General features: G+C 38.9%; 1 protein-coding gene across 1 annotated transcript in view; it reads left to right on the forward strand.

Annotated features, from left to right (window-relative positions):
* The window catches only part of SMPX (small muscle protein X-linked), a 74,932-nt gene extending 57,715 nt beyond the window's left edge, over positions 1-17,217 (forward strand). Inside the window, exon 4 of the mRNA XM_070750721.1 lies at positions 16,852-17,217. Coding sequence (XP_070606822.1) covers positions 16,852-16,986 — 135 coding nt within the window. The 3' untranslated portion in view covers positions 16,987-17,217. The remainder of the gene's footprint in view (positions 1-16,851) is intronic.
* Positions 17,218-18,990: the final 1,773 nt, after the last annotated feature.

Consider the following 18,990-nt stretch of genomic DNA (forward strand, 5'->3'; position numbering starts at 1 on the left):
GACAAATACTTGGGCGGACCATAACCCTTTATCCATATATTGGAAAGGTAAAAGGAGAATAAAGAATTGGTCAATGAACAGAACTATAATAAAAGATCCGGAATATAAGAAATGGATAGAGAAGGAATTAGAGACTTTTTAAAAAATAAATAACAATATAGATACCACTCCCCAAAATTTATGGGATACAACTAAAGCATATATACGTGGACTAACAATATCATTTATAGCAAAAAAAAAAATAAAGAAAAGAAAAAATATCAAGGAACACTAGTAGAAGAATTAAGAAAATTAGAAATTTTAATGCAAAAAGAGGACAATGATGATAAATTAAAAAATCAGAGAGAATTAATAAGACATAAATTGAGATTAATAGAACAAGAACCAATTGTAGAAAAGATAAAGAGAGCAAAACAAGATCACTTTGAGCATGCGAATAAACCTGGAAGATGGCTGGCATACAAACTAAGAAAAGAGAGAGAAAATAAAATTATAAAAAATTTGACAGATCCAAAAGGTATAATAAAATACAGAATAGAAGATAAAAAGGAAATAGTATTGGAATTTTATAAACAATGATATAAGAAAGAAGAGATAAGTGAGGATTTAATTTTTAAATATTTGGAAAAAATAGAACTTCCAGTTTTAACCGAAACACAACAGCAAAGATTAAATAGACCTATTACTGATATAGAATTAAAACAAGCTATAAAGAATCAAAAAAATAACAAAGCGACCAGTCCAGACGCAATACCAGCTGAATTTTATAAATTAGAATTAGAAATTTTTTTCTCTAACATGCTTGAGATATATAATCAAATATTGACAATAGGTAAATTACCAAAAACCTGGTCAGAAACCTTAATAACCTTAATACATAAGGCTGATACCAAGAAAGAAAAAATTGAAAATTACAGACCTATCTCATTGTTGAATGTCGATTACAAAATTTTTATATCAATATTTGCTAATAGACTTAAAAGTGTTATAAATAACATGATACATAGTGATCAAAATGGATTTTTACCAGGAAGACAAATAAAAAATAATTTAAGAATAATAGTTAATACTTTGGAATACCATGAGCAGCATCCTGAAAAGCAAATGGCACTTATATTCCTGGATGCTAAAAAAGCGTTTGACAATGTGGATTGGAATTTTATGAAAATACAATTAAATAAGATGGAAGTAGGAACAATTTTTTTAAATATAATAGACGCCATATACTCTGAACAAACTGCTAAAATTATTATAAATGGTGAACAGACAGAAAATGTAGTTATACAAAGAGGAGTAAGACAAGGCTGCCCAATATCACCATTGTTATTTATTTTAACCTTAGAAGTATTGTTGATAAAAATAAGAGCAGATAAGGAAATAAAAGGATTGAAAATCAGGAAAGAAACCTATAAAACACAAGCATTTGCAGACGACGTAGTGTTTATATTGAACGACCCAATAGAATCTATTTTAAATTTAAGCAGTTGACTTTGTTATTTTCCAGTTATAGGTCCATGCCTTTTCCCAGGTATTTAAATCTATCTCTTTATTTAAATTTCTACACCAACTGATCATATTATCCTTTAATATCCATTCTATATTTTTACAATTAATTAAAAATTTGTATGTTTTTCCAATCAATTTTCCTTGATTTGTTGTTAATAATTTACCTAAAATATTGTTATCCTTTCTAAGTATATATGTTGTTTTATCTTTATAAAACCTTGACTTAATTTGTGTATACAGTGATCCCTCGATTATCGCGGGGGTTACGTTCCAAGACCTCCCGCGATAATCGATTTTCCGCAGTATAGTGGTGCGGAAATAAAAACACCATCTGCGCATGCACGCCCTTTTTCCATGGCCGTGCATGCGCAGATGGTGGAGGCGGGGAGCGACGAAATTGCGGAAGCCGACAAAGATTGCTTTGAATGTCGGCTGCCCCCGTGCCCCCAGCACCCGCTCGCCCGCCGTTCGCCGCTTGCCCGGCCGCCCGGCCGCCAAGCCGCTCGCTCTCTCGCCGCTCGCCCGTTCGCTCGCTCGCCGCTCACCCGTTCGCTCGCCCGGCCGCTCGCTCGCTCGCCGCTCACCCGTTCGCTCGCCTGGCCGCTTGCTCGCCCGCCCGGCCACCCGCCGTTCGCCCGGCCGCTCGAGAGCAAGAGGGGGAGAGATAGAGAAAGAGAGAGAAGGAAAGAAAGAGATGAGAGAGGGAGGAAGAGAGTGTGAGAGAGGAAGAAGCAAGATAGAAAAAGAGAGAGAGAAAGAAAGATGAGAAAGGAAGGAAGAGAGTGAGAGAGAGGAAGAAAGAGAGAGAGAGAGAAGAGTGGAAGGAAGAGAGAGAGAAATGATAGAAAAAAGGGGAGAAAAAAAGAGAAATGAGAAAATGATTGAAGCAGAGAATGACAGGAAAGAAAGAGAAAGACACAGAGAAGTGACTCTTGGTGATGACGTATGACGTCATCGGGTGGGAAAAACCGTGGTATAGCAAAAAAACCATGGAGTATTTTTTAATTAATATTTTTTGAAAAACTGTGGTGTAGCGTTTCGCGAAAATCGAGACCGCGAAAATCGAGGGATCACTGTATTGCCACCGGTCTATAACAATGCCTGCCTCCCACAGGTCCTGATTTGTTTTTAAATTCCACTGATTATCTACTAAGTCTTTATATTTCCAAATCTTGCCTTCTTGTACTAAACTTGGGGGACTTATAGCCTCAATTGGAGATATCCATTCACGCATGACTAAGAAATGATCTTTCTTTATGTCGTTCCAAATGTCTAAAAGTGCCTTTCTGATAATATGTCTCTTAAAATAAGAATGCGTTTTGTACTTTTCATACCATATAAAGGCATGCCATCCCAACATTAAATTGTATCCTTCTAAATTCAATAATCTTCTATTTTGTAAGGTGAGCCATTCTTTAGTCCAAGTCAAAGTTGCAGCTTGGTAATATAACTTCCAATTTGGGCAGGCAAGGCCTCCTCTTTCTTTTATATACTCTAATACACATTGCTTTATTCTAGGTTTTTTGTCTTGCCATATAATTTTTTTTGTTATTCTAGTTAATTCTTTAAAAAAATATTTTCCTGGGTTTATCAGAATTACTTTGAATAAAAGCAAAACTTTGGGCAAGATATTCATCTTAATTGTGGAAATCCTTCCCAACAGTGACAATTGCAAATTATCCCAGATTGCTAAATCATTTTTAATTTGCTTTAAAAGTTTAGTATAATTATGTTCTTTTAATGTCATAGACTTTGCTGATATCCAGATACCTAAGTACTTTACCTTTTTGGTTATTTTCATGTTTGATTTTATTTCTAGTTGTTTTGTCTGAAAATCTGTCATGTTTTTAGTTAATATTTGTGTCTTCTTTTTATTAATTTTTAGGCCGGCCATTCTTCCGTATTCTTCTAGTAAGTCTATTAACTTTAAAATGGAATTTATTGGGTCCTCTAATATAAAAACAACATTGTTCGCAAAGGCCTGTAATTTATATATTTCTTTCTTAATTTGTAAAGCTTTTATATTTTTATCTTTCCTTACCTTTATCAATAAAGCTTCTAATGTTAAGATAAATAATAGTGGAGAAATAGGGCAGCCTTGCCTAACTCCTTTTTGTATCGCGAACTTTTCTGTTTGATCATTATTAAGAATAATTTTAGCTGTTTGAGTAGAGTATATAGCATCAATTATATTGAAAAATTTAGTTCCAAAATTCATTTTATTAAGTTGTAGTTTCATAAAGGACCAATCAACATTATCAAATGCTTTTTTTTGCATCTAAAAATATTAATGCCATTTGTTTTCCTGGATGTTGTTCATAATATTCTAATGTATCTATAATTGTCCTCATATTATTTTTAATCTGCCTATCTGGTAGAAATCCATTTTGATCTTCATGTATTATTCCAGTCATAATATTTTTTTAATCTGTAAGCATATATTGAAACGAAGATTTTATGATCCATGTTCAAATAGTGAAATTGGTCTATAGTTTTGAATTTTTTCTTTTTCAGTATCAGGTTTGTGTATTAAAGTTATTAGGGCTTCTGACCATGTTTTAGGGATTTTACCGTCTAGAATTATATTATTAAATATCTCTAACATGTTTGTCATAAGTATGTTACTATTTAGTTTGTAAAATTCTGCGGGAATAGCATGAGGACCAGTGGCCTTGTTGTTTTTTTGACTTTTAAGGGCTTGCTATAGTTCGGTCATAGTGAATGGGGCATTTAATTTCTGTTGTTGATCTTCTGTTAAAATATGTAAGTCTATTGAGCTTAAAAAAATCAAAGACTTTGTCTTCATTTATATCTTCCTTTTGGTATAAATTTTTATAAAATTCTAACGCTATGTCCTTCTTTTCTTTGATTTTGTGTTTGAGTATCTTCTATTTTGTGTTTGAGTATCTTCTATTACTGTCTTCTATTTTTTTATTATTATTGCCTCTTTTTGGTTTCTTAATTTAAATGCTAACCAGTGCCCTGGTTTGTTAGCATGTTCAAAATATTCCTGTTTGGCCTGTTTAATTTTTTCTGCTAGCTGTTCTTGTTCTATTAAATTTATTTTGTGTTTAACTAACTCCCTTTTCTTTTTATTCACATCTTCGCCTTGGCTACTTTGTGATGGTACTTCTAAGTCTTTTAATTCTGCCTCCAATTTTTGAAGTTGGTATTTTTTCTCTTTATTCTTTTTTGCTGTGTAGGATATTGTTAAACCATGTTGGCATGTCTCGGTATAGCTAAGCTATGAGACCTTCGACATACACCGAGCAGAGAATTTTTAACAGAGCGTGGATGTGTGATAAATCCAAAGAAACAAAGACACAGACTTAGTTATGCTTAATAAGTACTATTTACATATAGGCAAAAGATAGAAGCAATTCCATAACAAGCACTAAGCAAATACAATATAATACGCACAAAGCTAATTACACTCCCTCTCTCAAGGCAAAGTAATAATGACTGAGCAGAAATGTGCGTCACAGCGTCATTTGAGGGATGGAGTGCTGGCGCCCTCTAATGACGTACCAGCTTAGAATATTTAACTGTTTAAGTGACAGTACAGTTTTACAGTAGCAACTATAACATTTAAAGTGACAGTACAAGTTTACAGTGGCAAACCCTAACACACATGTACCCTGTACTAACAAACCACGTATATATGCTTTAACTGTATCCCATAAATTTTGTGGTGAGGTGTCTATATTATTATTTAAATTTAAAAAAAAATCCAATTCTTTTTCTATCCAATCTTTATATTGACGATCTCGCAAAATGTTTCTATTCATTCTCCAATATCTTGGTTTTTTATTTCCCTTCCAAGTAATTGTCAATGGATTGTGGTCTGCCCAATTGTTTCTTTCAATTTCAATGTTTGAAACATATTCGGAAATCTGAGTTGAAATCCATGCCATATCTACTCTAGTCCAAATTTGGTGCAGATTTGAATAAAAAGTATATTGTTTATCTGTGGGGTGGCGGTCTCAACATAAATCTTGCAATGTTAATTCTGAAGTCAGTTTCCAACAGGTTGTAGGTAGAATTGTTTTCTTTTTCTTATCTTTCTTTTTACCTGAATAGTCCATTTGGCTATTGGCTATCACATTAAAATTTCCAATTATAATCATGTTTTCAATAAAAAACTCTAGTATTTTCTCATGTAATTCTTTATAAAATATTTTTTGGTTTTCGTTTGGGGCATAGATCAATATAATGACTAGAGGTCCTGTTTCTAAATTTATTTGCAAGATTAAAATTCTACCTTCATTGTCACTATAGAGTTGCTTAATCTTGATCATTTCATCAATATAAACAGCTATCCCTCTCCTTTCCCCCCGCTAAACTAGGAAACAAATTACCTAATTTAGGGTTACATAGTAACTTTCTGTTTGTATTTTTGATATGAACTTCTTGTAAAATCATAATTTGCGCTCTCAGTTTTTTAAGTTTAGAAAATATCTGTTTTCTTTTTCTTGGGTGATTCAATCCATTTACATCTACAGAGAAAATTTTTACATCTGAATACATTTCTATTTATAGTATTTTTTTTGTTTCTCTAGGTTCTTGAAGTCTAGTGCTTAGTACCAATTCTTGTTGTGGTTGTGGTTGTTTTTTCTTAGCATCTTGAGTCTCTTCCTCCCCCTTGGAGATCGCTCCCCACTCCTTTCCTCCCGCTCCAATTTCTCTGTATGATAAATCATGTCTAAACCGACCGGATTGTTCATAAAAGGCTCTGGCTTCATCAACAGTCTCTAATTTTATTCTGGATCTTTGCCAATAGAAAAAAACACCTTCTGGAATCAGCCAATGGAAAATTATTTTTTCTTTGATTAAAATTCTTGTTAAGAAGTAGAATTCCCTCCTGCTTTCACATACTCTTCTTGGTACTTGTTTTAATATTATGATGTCTTTATCTTTATATTTTCAACTTTCATCTGTTGACCAGTTCATGATATCGTCTCTTATAGTTTTTCTGATGAATTTGATGTGCACCTCTCTTGGTAGGTTATGTTTTCTGGCATAGCTAGTTTGGACTCTGTAAATTTCATCAATCTCCTTAATTACTTCCTGTGGGTCCATTTGTAAGATCTCGCCTACTATTTCTGCCATTTTCGATCCCAAGTTTTCATCCTTTTCTTCATGCACATTTTGGAACCTCAACGTATGTGAGGCTCGTTGTAGTTCTAAGTTGGTAATAGCTTTGTCAAATCCTCTATTTACCACAGTACTGTGATCCCCAAGTTCATCCATTCTCTTTTCAGCTTTGTCCATTTTATCTTTGACCTTTTTCATCCATTGTTCATTTTCCTTTAAGAGTTTGCTGCATCACTTCGATTTTCCCATCCATTGCTTGTACACTTCCCTTCACGTTCCCTATCTCAGCCTTCAAATCACTCATTTCTGCTTTTATGCCTTCGTAATGTTTTTGGGCTTCTTCACGTGCATCATCTCTGTTGGCATTCATAGAAATTTGGAGCAAGGCCAATGTATCTTGAATAGTCTGCAAAGTTGGCAGTACTGGAGCTTTTTCTTTTTCCTTTTCTTTCTCCTTGCTCAACATACTTGTTATTGTTCTTTGTGGTAAGGGAGATGGCGATGGTGAGGGGGAGTTTTGTGGTGTAGCAGTTGGAGTTGGAGTTTGTTTTTTTGAAGTTTTTATAATGGTGGATGTAGTAGACATCTTGGGTGCTTTTCTAGATCTTCTAAAACCTATAAATTTTAATTGTTTCCAAAATGGCATCAATTTAATAAACTTACAATTTCTAATAACTCAGGGAGGAGAAAAAGGGGGGGGGGGAGAAGAGGTCAAATAGAAAAGCTAAAAAAGAAAAAGAGAAAAGGATTTTAAAAATAATATTATTATTGTAAAGGTGATATTAATGAAAAATAAAAGGAGTTTAAAAAATACAACCAATAATTAATAAAAGCGAGAAAAGACAAAAATTGAAAAGAAAGAAAGAAAAAATATGTCAACAATACTTGGGTGACTTGTATATATAAAAGGGTGCTTCCAACACTATGCAAACTTAATTTTCAATTGAAAAATGTAGAAATATAATATCAAATATAATACCAAATCACTAAGTCACTAAGTCAATTAGTATAATTATTATTGTTAAAATATTCAGATATATTAATTATTTATCAATTAAACAATATAAAAGTACAGATTGATATTAAAAATATCAATATTTAAACACTCATTGGAAATTCATTAAAATAGGAAGGGTAGGTGAAAAAGAGAATCAAAAGAAAAATACAATTATTTATAAATCTGCTTTGGCATCAAATCTATTTATACTCTAAAACTTTAAAAGAGGCCTAAAAAAGGAGAGAAAGGAACACAGCAAAGGGAAAACAAACTAAAAAATATTTAGAGCAATTTCTATATATCTTTAAACAAATCTTGAACAATCCTGAAGCATTAAAAATACTTAATATCAAACTGTATGTAAAAAGGGAATACAGAAGTGCAAGGAACCACCAAACAAAGGGGATGAAGGAAAAGGATTTAACAATTAATTTATAGTAAGTAGAATTAAAAAGAACTAAAATTAAAAAAGATTAAAAAGGGGAGAAAAAGGAGAAAACTTACTTAAACCATGTCAAATAATATCCAAAGCGTTCTTAAGTTATTCTTCTGATGGTTGGAGTGAAGCAGTTCAGTGTTATATTTTCTTTTTTCCTTGGTTGAATCAAAATCCAAATTAAAAGTAAGTTGAAAATAAATCAGTGTTCAATGTTCAAATTTCATTTAATATTGTAGGTCCAATATTTAAGTCACTAAAATGTCCTTATTATTCCCCAAAAAGATAAAAAGGAAAAAACAGGTTTTAATCCAATAAATCCATTGTAAAATCCAAATAGTTCAAATACTGTAGTACTCTAGGCTAAAAAGGCAAATGTATCTTAATTGACAAGGTTTTTCTCCCCAAAAAGCAAAAAGAAAATCAGAAAGTAACAGACTATAATCCAAGCAAGATATGGTATTAAAAAAATAGTAGAAGCAGAAAATTCAACAAATCCGGGTCAAATCAACGTCTTAGTTCTTGTGAAATATTAATCCTCCATCTTGTATATTTTTAACTGCATTCCATGCTGCAAATATATCACACACAATCCACTCCCAAAGCAAATTGAAGAAAAAAGGATACCAGATGTTTTAAATTTAAAATTCAATTTAAACAGTTCTTATCCCCTCAGTTTCAATGTGTTAGATAACCTTCCAGGAATAAAGTTTAAAAGATTTGGGCTGATATTCGGTTTGCCGTCTCTATAATTACGTGAGCTGAGACCATTTCCACTTGTTAAAGTCCACTCACGTTGGCAGGGATTCTTTTTTTTCTTCTAATTCTTTTTTGCCTTATTTTAACTTATTAGTTCAATGTATAAATTTGTTTGTGGGGGTGATGATCACTTTATCTTCAATCTTTGTTCTTCTCAGTTTTCTTTATTTCTGGATGCTCTTTAAGACTTCTCCAGTTTTTTTTTCTTTGTTTATTCGTCTGCGTGGAGGTGCTGCTATGGCCAAGTGCCGATGGAATCCGGCCCCTGGATCTTTGCGCCTGATGCTGTGGGGCAATCCTGCATCTGAGGGTGGCAGCGAATACCCCCTCCGAAGAACAGAGACCCCCTGTTCTTGATCGGACTCTCCGGGTCCGATCGTATCGCTAAATCACGACCACCAGGGCAAAAACGGAGGTCTGGGGACGGAGCTCTGTCTCCAGCCTCCCAACGCGGCTTGCAGCCACCCCGCTAGCTCAGCTTCTTTATGGGTCCTTGCTTGGACCGCCAGCTTCAGCTTCACACTTTACACCACTAGAAATAGTTCAATCCAAATTTATTAGAGCAATTCTCCAGATGCCATGTTGTGTTTCAAATGCACTTCTGCGCCTGGAGACTGGATTGATAAATCTGTATAGCATCTCTAAATATTTGGTTAAATCTTAATTTTTTTCCGCAAGGTCTTGCTCTGTTAATCCTTCATGATGAATTTTCCTCCTCATGGATTAAGGCCGTCGAGTTCAATTTTTACAAATTAGGCTTCTCCTCAGCTTCAATACTCGAGATGAACTATGATCTAGCAAGACAAACTTTGCAACAAAGGGTGGAGGACATCGAGAGGTAGGAGGACTTAAATTAAGCTCCGCTGTTTCTGGCCCCAGATGCCACTAGATGTGTTGTGGCTCCTGCCAGATATCTTAGAGAGCTGGAATCAGCAAACCACTGAAAAGCATTTGCTTTTATATGGTGCCATGTGCTTCCATCCGCCATTTTGTACGGCAAGTATAAAAGAATACAATTCACTGAAAGACTTTGCCCTTGCAGCTCAGGAGAGGTGGAGACTGAGGGACACTCAGACACTACCTATCTTCAGTGGCTGCTTAAAGATGAACAGGCAATAATTACAGCACAGGTGACTGGATTCTGCACAGCAGCAGTGGGGATTTGCCACAAATATGTGCCTTCATCATAGCGAGATATGTATATCTTTTGTCTAGTTACAATGGGTCTCAGCCAAAAGTCATGAATTCTGTAAGTCATTTGTCTCTAGATGTCCAAGAACCTCAACATCTAGCATGTCTTTGTTGACTTGGGTGACGACCGATTTGGTGAGAGTTATAACTTTGAATGGTCAATGAACTGCTGTAAGACAAGAACTACATTTATCACCCAAGAATCTTCTACTAGGATCAAAGAGATTTTTAAATGTTTAGATTGTAAGAATCTGAAACGGTTCTTGGATGTTCTGTCTTTCTTATATTGACGGTCTTTGACTGTCAATAGTCAAAGGTTTTACTTACTAAATGCAGCCAGATTCATTATTGACGGTTTGCAGATCTTTGCAATACAGTACTGTAGTCCAGGGGAAGGCTGCCATATGAAATAATTTGTTTGTTTTATGCTTGCTTTTGAATGATGGCATGAGGAGATTGGAACTTGTAATCTCTGCTCCTTTTGTTTTCAGTAAAGTGGCATTAGGGATTTTTTAAAAATTACTTCCAGTTCCAACTACTTTTAATATTTTGTTTCTCATAGTTTTGTGAAACCATTCTTGTTACAATGTGTGGTACCCCTCTGTCATCTTATCACCAGCCATTGCACCCAAAGTGAAGGAAATGCCTCATTGAGAAATGGACCAAATGCCACTTTTTCACAATCACAGCTGGCTGCAAAGTTTTAAATGCATCAGACAAGACAAATGCATGCAATATATTATATCAATAGGAAAAGGGGAGGGGCCCTGTTAATCTATTTCATTTTTTCCCACATGGATTGGATTTGTATGAAATATTCTTGCACACTCGTGTGTGTAGGCCTATGTGTATGCACACTAAAGATATACTGTATCTTGTGTACCATAAACAAAAAGTCATGGAGCAATACATGTTTGCACTTGTTGGATAAACATGTATTCAGGATTGAGAAACATATACAACATCAAAATGGGCAGCTATAAATTTGCCCAGTGGAGAAATATTGGTATCAGTGGAGAAATAATTTCAGGAGTTGAAGAAATTTGGCTAGTTACCATACTTTGAAATTAATCCAAAAGTGCCCTAGACCTCACATAATACAACATTCATCTACTATTCTTGTGATGGTGAACCTATGGCATGCCACAGGTAGCACTCAGAGCCCTCTTTGTGAGCACATGAGCCATCGTCCAGTTCAGCTCCACCACACATGCACACACGCCTCCCATTGGTCAGCTGATTTTGGGGTATCTGCTGCACATGTGTGGAGAGTGGGGCACATGTGGGAGATATGCACATGTGCACAGGGGTGGGGTGGGGTGTTGCATGCACATGCATGGGTGATGGAGCATGTGTGTGTGTGTGCCACCCCATGTGTGGTTGGTTTTTGGACCCAGGAGGCTTTAGGGAGGCCTCCAAAGCCCAAAATGGGGCATGGGAGGTGCGGTTCCCCTTGCACAGCCCATTTTTGGTCCCAGGAAGCTGCAGAAAAGCCTGTTAGGCCCAAAATGGTGCATAGGGATATTTGATACCCCCAACACACCCACGCAGCCAATTTTTGGTTCCGGGAAACTGTTAGACTTAAAACGGGTGGTGAGGTGTCAAATGACCTTGGCATCAACTCTCTCCCTTTGGAATAACACTTTAAATCTTTCCCAAACCTGACTTGTGTTATCTGCAGGCCTTATGTTTGCCAACTGGGAATTTTCCACACATAAAGTGATAGTGGCCTTTGCCTTACTGTCCAGCCTCTGCTGAGCTAAATCATCATCATCATCAGATGGAGTAACTATAATGTCCCAAAGGCCTTCCCTTACTAACAGGCTCTGCATTTTCACACTCCAAGAATGGTAATTACCTTCATTTGGTTTTGCAAACGGCATACTGACTTGAGAAAGCTATGCTTACAAACTCAAACAGCCCCTTCCTAAAAATAAACAGTTCACTTTAAAGAATGTCTTTGTAGTACACCTAGCTCCAACTTGATTCAGACACCGGGCTTCTTGCCAAAACCTCTGTCTTCTGTCTTCACTCCTACCAGCTCTGCCACCAATCCTGGTCTCTGCCAACCTGGTTTTCTTCTCAGTTGTTCTCCAGATCTGGAGCACAGGAACACTTGAACACAGTTCGAGGGGTAGACAAAGGTCCAGGGGTAGGCAAAGGTCTGGTCCAGGGGTAGGCAAAGTTGGCTCTTCTATGACATGTGGATTTCAACTCCCAGAATTCCTGAGCTAGCATGATTGGCTCAGAAATTCTGGGAGTTAAAGTCCACAAGTCACAGAAGAGCCAACTTTGCCTACCCCTACCCCTATCACTGGTCTAGTCTGGGCTTAATCCTGGCTAGTCTGGGCCCATAACCTGTTGTAGTAACATTTTGCAGAAGCTAGCCCACCCAGATAGCCAAAGCAGCTAACCAGACTGCCTCAGACCAGGATATCAAGAACCTTTATCTTGAAGATAATTGAAGAAACGTACTGCAGAATTTCTTAGGATATTTACTTCTTTCGTAGCAAACCTACATTAACTATTTACTCTGTAGCTATCTCTCTAGTAGTTACTATACAAAGTACTCTCAATTCTTTATATAATATTCTCAGTTACAGTATTCAGCTGCAAGTCTTCAGCCACCACAAGCCACACTAATTCACATGCCACTCTAAACCATACTAAACCACAATACCTTCAAGGCAAGCCACAAATCTCTGTGAAATCAAACTGTCAACTTAGGAAACAACACTGATTGCTATCAATTTCACATGATGTTGTGCACATTCAACTTCGTACAGAACAAAGTATTAAATGAGAATATTTCATTCAGATCTAGGATGTGTTATTTGAGTGTTCCCTTTATTTCTTTTTGAGCAGTGTATTTGTATGTATGTATATATATGTGAGTGTGTGTATACTAGTGTGACCAGACATCCCGCTTTCAGTGGGACAGTCACACTTTTTCATTATTTATCCCGCATCCTGCACCTTTTGAAAAATATCCCGCTTTTTTTTCTCCCAACCAGCCCCCTTGGGAAGAGGCTGGAGGGAAGGGATTCCAAGCTCTCCGCTGCTGCCTCGCCCTCCCCACCCCAACCCAGCTTGGCCGGAGGCCTCTGTGCTTACTTCCAGCCAACTGTGCAGGGTCTTTGCTCGCCCGTTTCCCCTGCCCTGCCTCCTCACCTGCCTTCGCCTCCACCTGGGCACCATCAGGGCAGGGAAGCTGGGCGGCTCCTGTACTGCTTACATCCCGCCCATCGGCCTCTGAGCCTGAAGGAGAAGTGGAAGCCTTGCCCTCTCTCCCTAAATGAAACTGCTCCTGGGCCAGAGCACCTACTGAGCCCCAGGGAAGGGGTTGGGTTCATGGGGGAGAGGAGGGAGGGGAGAAGAAGAAGGAAGGGAGAGAAAGAAAGAGAGAGAAAGAGAGAGAGAGAGAAAGAAAAAAGAGAGGGATGGAGGGAGAGTGAGAAAATAGGAAGGAAAAGAGAAACAGAAAGAAAGAAAGAAAGAAAGAGAGGGAGGGAGAGAAAGAGAGAAAAGAGGAAGGAATAGAGAAACAGAAAGAAAGAAAGAAAGAAAGAAAGAAAGAAAGAATTTTTTTTCTATTTTTTGGCAAAAATTTTTAGCACCCCCCCCCAGCTCAATTGTGTCCCTCTTTCCCAATCGTAAAATCTGGTCACTTTAGTGTATATATATACACACACATTTTTGTCAGCCAATCAGATTATATTAGAATCTGCATCTTCACTGTGAGTAAGCGGTTTTACATTGTTAAAGCTACTACAATTCTTCTCTCTGCAATTTGGAATATTGCATCAGGTAGGTCTCGATACTGACAACATGCACATGCATGGAGAGCAGGGGGAAGCACAGGGGGTTGTGTGTGCATGCTTAGGGGTGTGTGGGAATGCATGGAGCATGCATGCATGTGTTGGGCGGAGCACAGGGTGTGTGGTACGCATGCATTGCATTATTGGTACCAGCAAGTGCACACACATGCGCTATCATGTGCATGCACACTTTCAACATGCCATGTGATTTTTAAAAAGCATCTTCAACATTTTTCAGATTCCCATGTAATCCTGAAAAAAGGCAGACAAGAATTGAACTTGTCAATAATATCATGTCATGTAGAAATGCGAGATAATCTTCATTCTGAGGAACTCCATCCATCAGTATTATATCTATACCTCATGACTAGATACACACTTTAAAAATTGGGTACCCCTAAATTCTGAATAACCAAATGTGAATACAGAACACATTAAGCCCCTCAGCAAACTGTGGTAATGCCAAGATGATGACACGATCGAACACTTGTAAGAGCTTTTATTAAGACTTAAAAAGTGGCGCTCAAGGCGGCAAGATGCGCGTATCATGCCGCCTTAATTGCATCAGCGGAATCCTGCCCGGCTGCTCTGTTTAGGGTGACCTGCTCCCTTCTTAACCAGGGGGGAGTTGGCGAGCCCTTACAGAGTAGTGCTGAGGATTTTAACAGTTTTTTCGCTGAAAAAATCACTCGGATTCGGGTGGACCTCGACTCCAATTGGATAAGAGTGCCATGACAATGAGTCAGTCGAGGTTACTGGGGCCTGTACTTGTCCACCTCTCTGGAAGAGTTTGATCTGGTGACACCTGATGAAGAGGACAAGGCCATTGGAGCTGTGAGTTCCACCACCTGCTTACTGGATACGTGTCCCTCCTGGCTGGTCTCTGCCAGCAGGGAGGTGACACGGAGCTGGGTCCAGGAGATTGTCAATGCTTCTTTGGGAGGGGGGTCCTTTCTGGATCCCTACAAGGAGACATTTGTGTGCCCCCTCCTCAAGAAGCCTTCCCTGAACCCTGCCATTCTTAACAACTATCAGCCAGTCTCCAACCTTCCCTTTATGGGGAAGATTGTTGTGAAGTTGGTGGCACTCCAACTCCAATGGTCCTTGGAAGAAGCTGATTATTTAGGCCCTCAGCAGTCAGGATTCAGGCCCGGCTACAGCATGGAAACTGCTTTGGTCACATTGATGGATGATCTCTGGCGGGCCCAGGACAGGGGTTTATCCTCTGTCCTGGTGCTTCTTGACCTCTCAGCGGCTTTCGATACCATCGACCATGGTATCCTTCTGAACCGGCTGGAGGGGTTGGGAGTGGGAGGCACTGTTTTTCAGTGGTTCTCCTCCTACCTCTCCAGTCGGACACAGTCGGTGTTAGTGGGGGGTCAGAGGTCGACTTCAAGGTTACTCCCTTGTGGGGTGCCTCAGGGGTTGGTCCTCTCCCGACTGCTATTTAATATCTACATGAAACCACTGGGTGAGATCATCCAGAGGCATAGGGTGAGGTATCATCAGTACGCAGATGATACCCAGTTGTATATCTCCACCCCATGTCCAGTCAACGAAGCAGTGGAAGTGATGTGCCAGTGCCTGGAGGCTGTTGGGGTCTGGATGGGTGTCAAAAGACTCAAACTCAACCCGGATAAGATGGAGTGGCTGTGGGTTCTGCCTCCCAAGGACAATTCCATCTGTCTGTCCATAACCCTGGGGAGGAATTATTGACCCCTTCATAGAGGGTTCGCAACTTGGGCATCCTCTTCTATCCACAGCTCACATTAAAGAACCATCTTTCAGCTGTGGCGAGGGGGACGTTTGCCCAGGTTCACCTGGTGCACCAGTTGCGGCCCTATCTGGACCGTGACTTACTGCTCACAGTCACTAATGCCCTCATCACCTCGAGATTCGACTACTGTAATGCTCTCTACATGGGGCTACCTTTGAAAAGTTTTCAGAAACTTCAGATCATGCAGAATGCAGCTGCGAGAGCAATCATGGGCTTCCCAAGGTATGCCCACGTTACACCAACACTCCACAGTCTGCATTGGTTGCCAATCAATTTCTGGTCACAATTCAAAGTGTTGGTTATGACCTATAAAGCCCTTCATGGCATCGGACCAGAATATTTCTGGGACCGCCTTCTGCCGCACGAATCCCTGCGACCAATTAGGTCCCACAGAGTTGGCCTTCTCCGGGTCCCGTCGACTAAACAATGTCGTCTGGAGGGTCCCAGGGGAAGAGCTTTCTCTGTGGTGGCCCCAACCCTCTAGAACCAGCTCCCCCCTGAGATTAGAACTGCTCCCACCCTCCCACCTTTTGTAAACTTCTTAAAACCCACCTCTGCTGTCAGGCATGGGGGAATTGAGACATCTCTCCCGGGCCTATACAATTCATGTATGGTATGTTTGTGTGTATGTCTGCTTTAATAATGGGTTTTTAAAAAAATGTTTTAAAATTATTAGATTTGTCTTGAATTGTTTTATTGTTGTTGTGAGCTGCCCCGAGTCTACGGAGAGGGGCGACATACAAATCTAATAAATAACATAAAAATAAAATAAATGTGCAACATAATTATATTAACGGCACACTGATGTATTTGGGCCAGAAGTAAGTCATCACACTTAACTGATTATGTTGTCAGGAAGGCTTTGTCCTTTGACCTCTTTGCTGTTCCCATTGGAAGTCCATGTGTGAGTGGGAGATACTATAATGAAGTATGTGTTGAAGCTCTCAAAAAATTACCTGGTTACTGCTAAACAGAAATAGGCATGTGACAGGTGTTTTGAATGTCAGCCGCCATCCTCCACCTTCCCACCAGCATCAGAAACATGGTCAATGAAAGCAACTATACGAATTGTAGTTCAAATCATCAGGATGATACCAAATTGTTAACTGTTTGGTAAAGAAGAGAATTCCAATTTTGATAATATGGACAATTTACTTTATGCTAATATTATGTTATTAAATATATTTTTATATTCTCACCTTGTGTAATGTTCTCTATTTTCTAGTTCCTTGTTACAATCAATTGAAGAATAAAGTTTATTATTTTTATATAGAGCCTTCCAACTCCACCTGAAGAAGAAAAGAAAAAGATTCTCCCAGGAGCCAAGAAATTACCAGGCCCTGCAGTTAATCTCTCAGAAATCCAGAATGTAAAGAGTGACCTGAAATTTGTTCCAAGATTTGAATGATAAAATAAATGAAATTGTATGTAGACAATATGATTCATAACACTATCTGTGTGCTAAACCAAAGGAAAATTACTTATATGCAGAGAATTGCTTCCAAAGATGAATGAGAAACTGAAACCCCACATTAGAAATTGTTTATTCCTGTACAATATATATAATGCATCTGTGTGGATTAACTAAAGCTGCCCATTAAAATCAATATTTTCATTTTCAAAATAAACTTTGACATAAGCAGTATGAATCGCAAAAAATGCTATGTGAGGTGAGTCTTTTTTCTAGGTTCAGTTCTGACAACATGAATGTGGTGTACTTGCTGATATGATCCTGCTTGTAACTTTTCAAATTAAAACAGCCTATTCTCTTCCTCCCACTTTCAGTTAGGCATTTGTTTAGTCAAGTAATGATAACAATAATATGATCACACTTTAAAAACAAGAATAGTAAGTTTTTGGCTAGAATCTAGTGGTGGGCTACTAGCTGGAATGCCAAATCAGGCTCCCCTCTGTGGCTCTGGAGGTCCCATGAATTTCAGCAGAGTTATGCTGCTGCTCCCATGCGGGTAGCGAAATTGTGCATGGAGACACCCATGTTCCAGCGAGGATTTTTACTTCCACGCATGCCCACCTCCTTCATTAGGTCTTATTTTTGAGCTAGGATGTATATTAGAACCATCCCCCCAAAAACAGGCTTGGACTTATTTTGGAGTGGGTCATATTTTTGGTGAAACACAGTAACACTGCTTGTACGGATCAGCATTCACAGAAAGCCTGTGTATCAATGCATTACCTTGTTGGAAGAAATGTCCATCTGAATTCAGTTCCAAGTGGGAGAAAGACACTGGAAACATGGAAGTTCTTTGGAAAGATGGCTTAACGCTAGACAGGACCACATGGTTTGAGGCCCTGGGCAATTGAGCACATGGGTGAGATAAAGATTCATACCCTCTCTTGGGCCCTACCTTAGAGTTTCCTGTTCCTTTGTAAGGACAGATATTCTGATTGGTTGTCAGAATCCCATGGGGCCATGCACGGGTAACTTTATAGACTGTCTTGGACATTATTATGGTTTAATGGCTTTGTACTGGTTTGGATCTTGAGTGCGGGCTAATCCTATCACCTTGGAACTGAAGGTCTTTTGTTCATACGATGGCCTAGTCCAGTGATGGTGAACCTTTTTTCCCTGGGGTGTCAAAAGAGCGTGCTTGCATGCTATTGCACATGTGTGAGTGCCCACACCCATAATTCAATGCCTGGGGAGGGCTAAAACTGCTTCCCCATCCCCTGGAGGCCCTCTGGAGGCTGGAAATGACCTGTTTCCCAACTTCTGGTGGCCCCAGTATAAGATGACCAGATGTCCCGCTTTTGGCAGGACAGTCTCACTTTTTAATCATTTGTCCCACATGCCACAGCATTTTTAAAAGGTCCCAATTTTGTGGCTAGCCCCAGGCCTTCTCTCTGCCCTCCCCTCCTCTTCCCTCCCCCCTCAGAAAGTCTGAAACAAAGATAAACAGATTGCCTCCACTGTTCCCTCTAAGCAGACCTCCGTCATTTCCTCTCCCCCCTCCTCTCAATTCCCCCTCAGCCGTTCTCTTTACCTGGGAACTTTCTGCTCCTCTGACTTTGCTACCTGCAGAAAAGCCTAGTCTCTCTCCTAAACTGTGCTTGGGTCTTTAGAATGCTGATTGATGATGTTATAGATAAATGTCTCACAGCATTGGTCTCTTTGTGCAGAGTAGTTTCCGCAATATCTATGCAAATGACCGGCCATGGGAGCTGAATGGCCCCCTTGCAGAGCACGTTGCATGCTGGTCAAGAGCTGTGGGAACAGGTAAAATGTCCTTTGGAATTTTTTTTTTTTGGGGGGGGGGGAGAAGCCAGCTGGGATTACAGAGGGCAATTTTTCAATGCATCTCAGTGGCTGTGATCCACTAGAGCAGGGATCTCCAATTTTGGCAACTTTAAAACTTGTAGACTTCAACTCCCTTTGATTTGCTGGCTGAGGAAT

The sequence above is a fragment of the Erythrolamprus reginae genome, chromosome 4, assembly GCF_031021105.1.
Source record: "Erythrolamprus reginae isolate rEryReg1 chromosome 4, rEryReg1.hap1, whole genome shotgun sequence".
Lineage (NCBI taxonomy): Eukaryota > Metazoa > Chordata > Lepidosauria > Squamata > Dipsadidae > Erythrolamprus > Erythrolamprus reginae.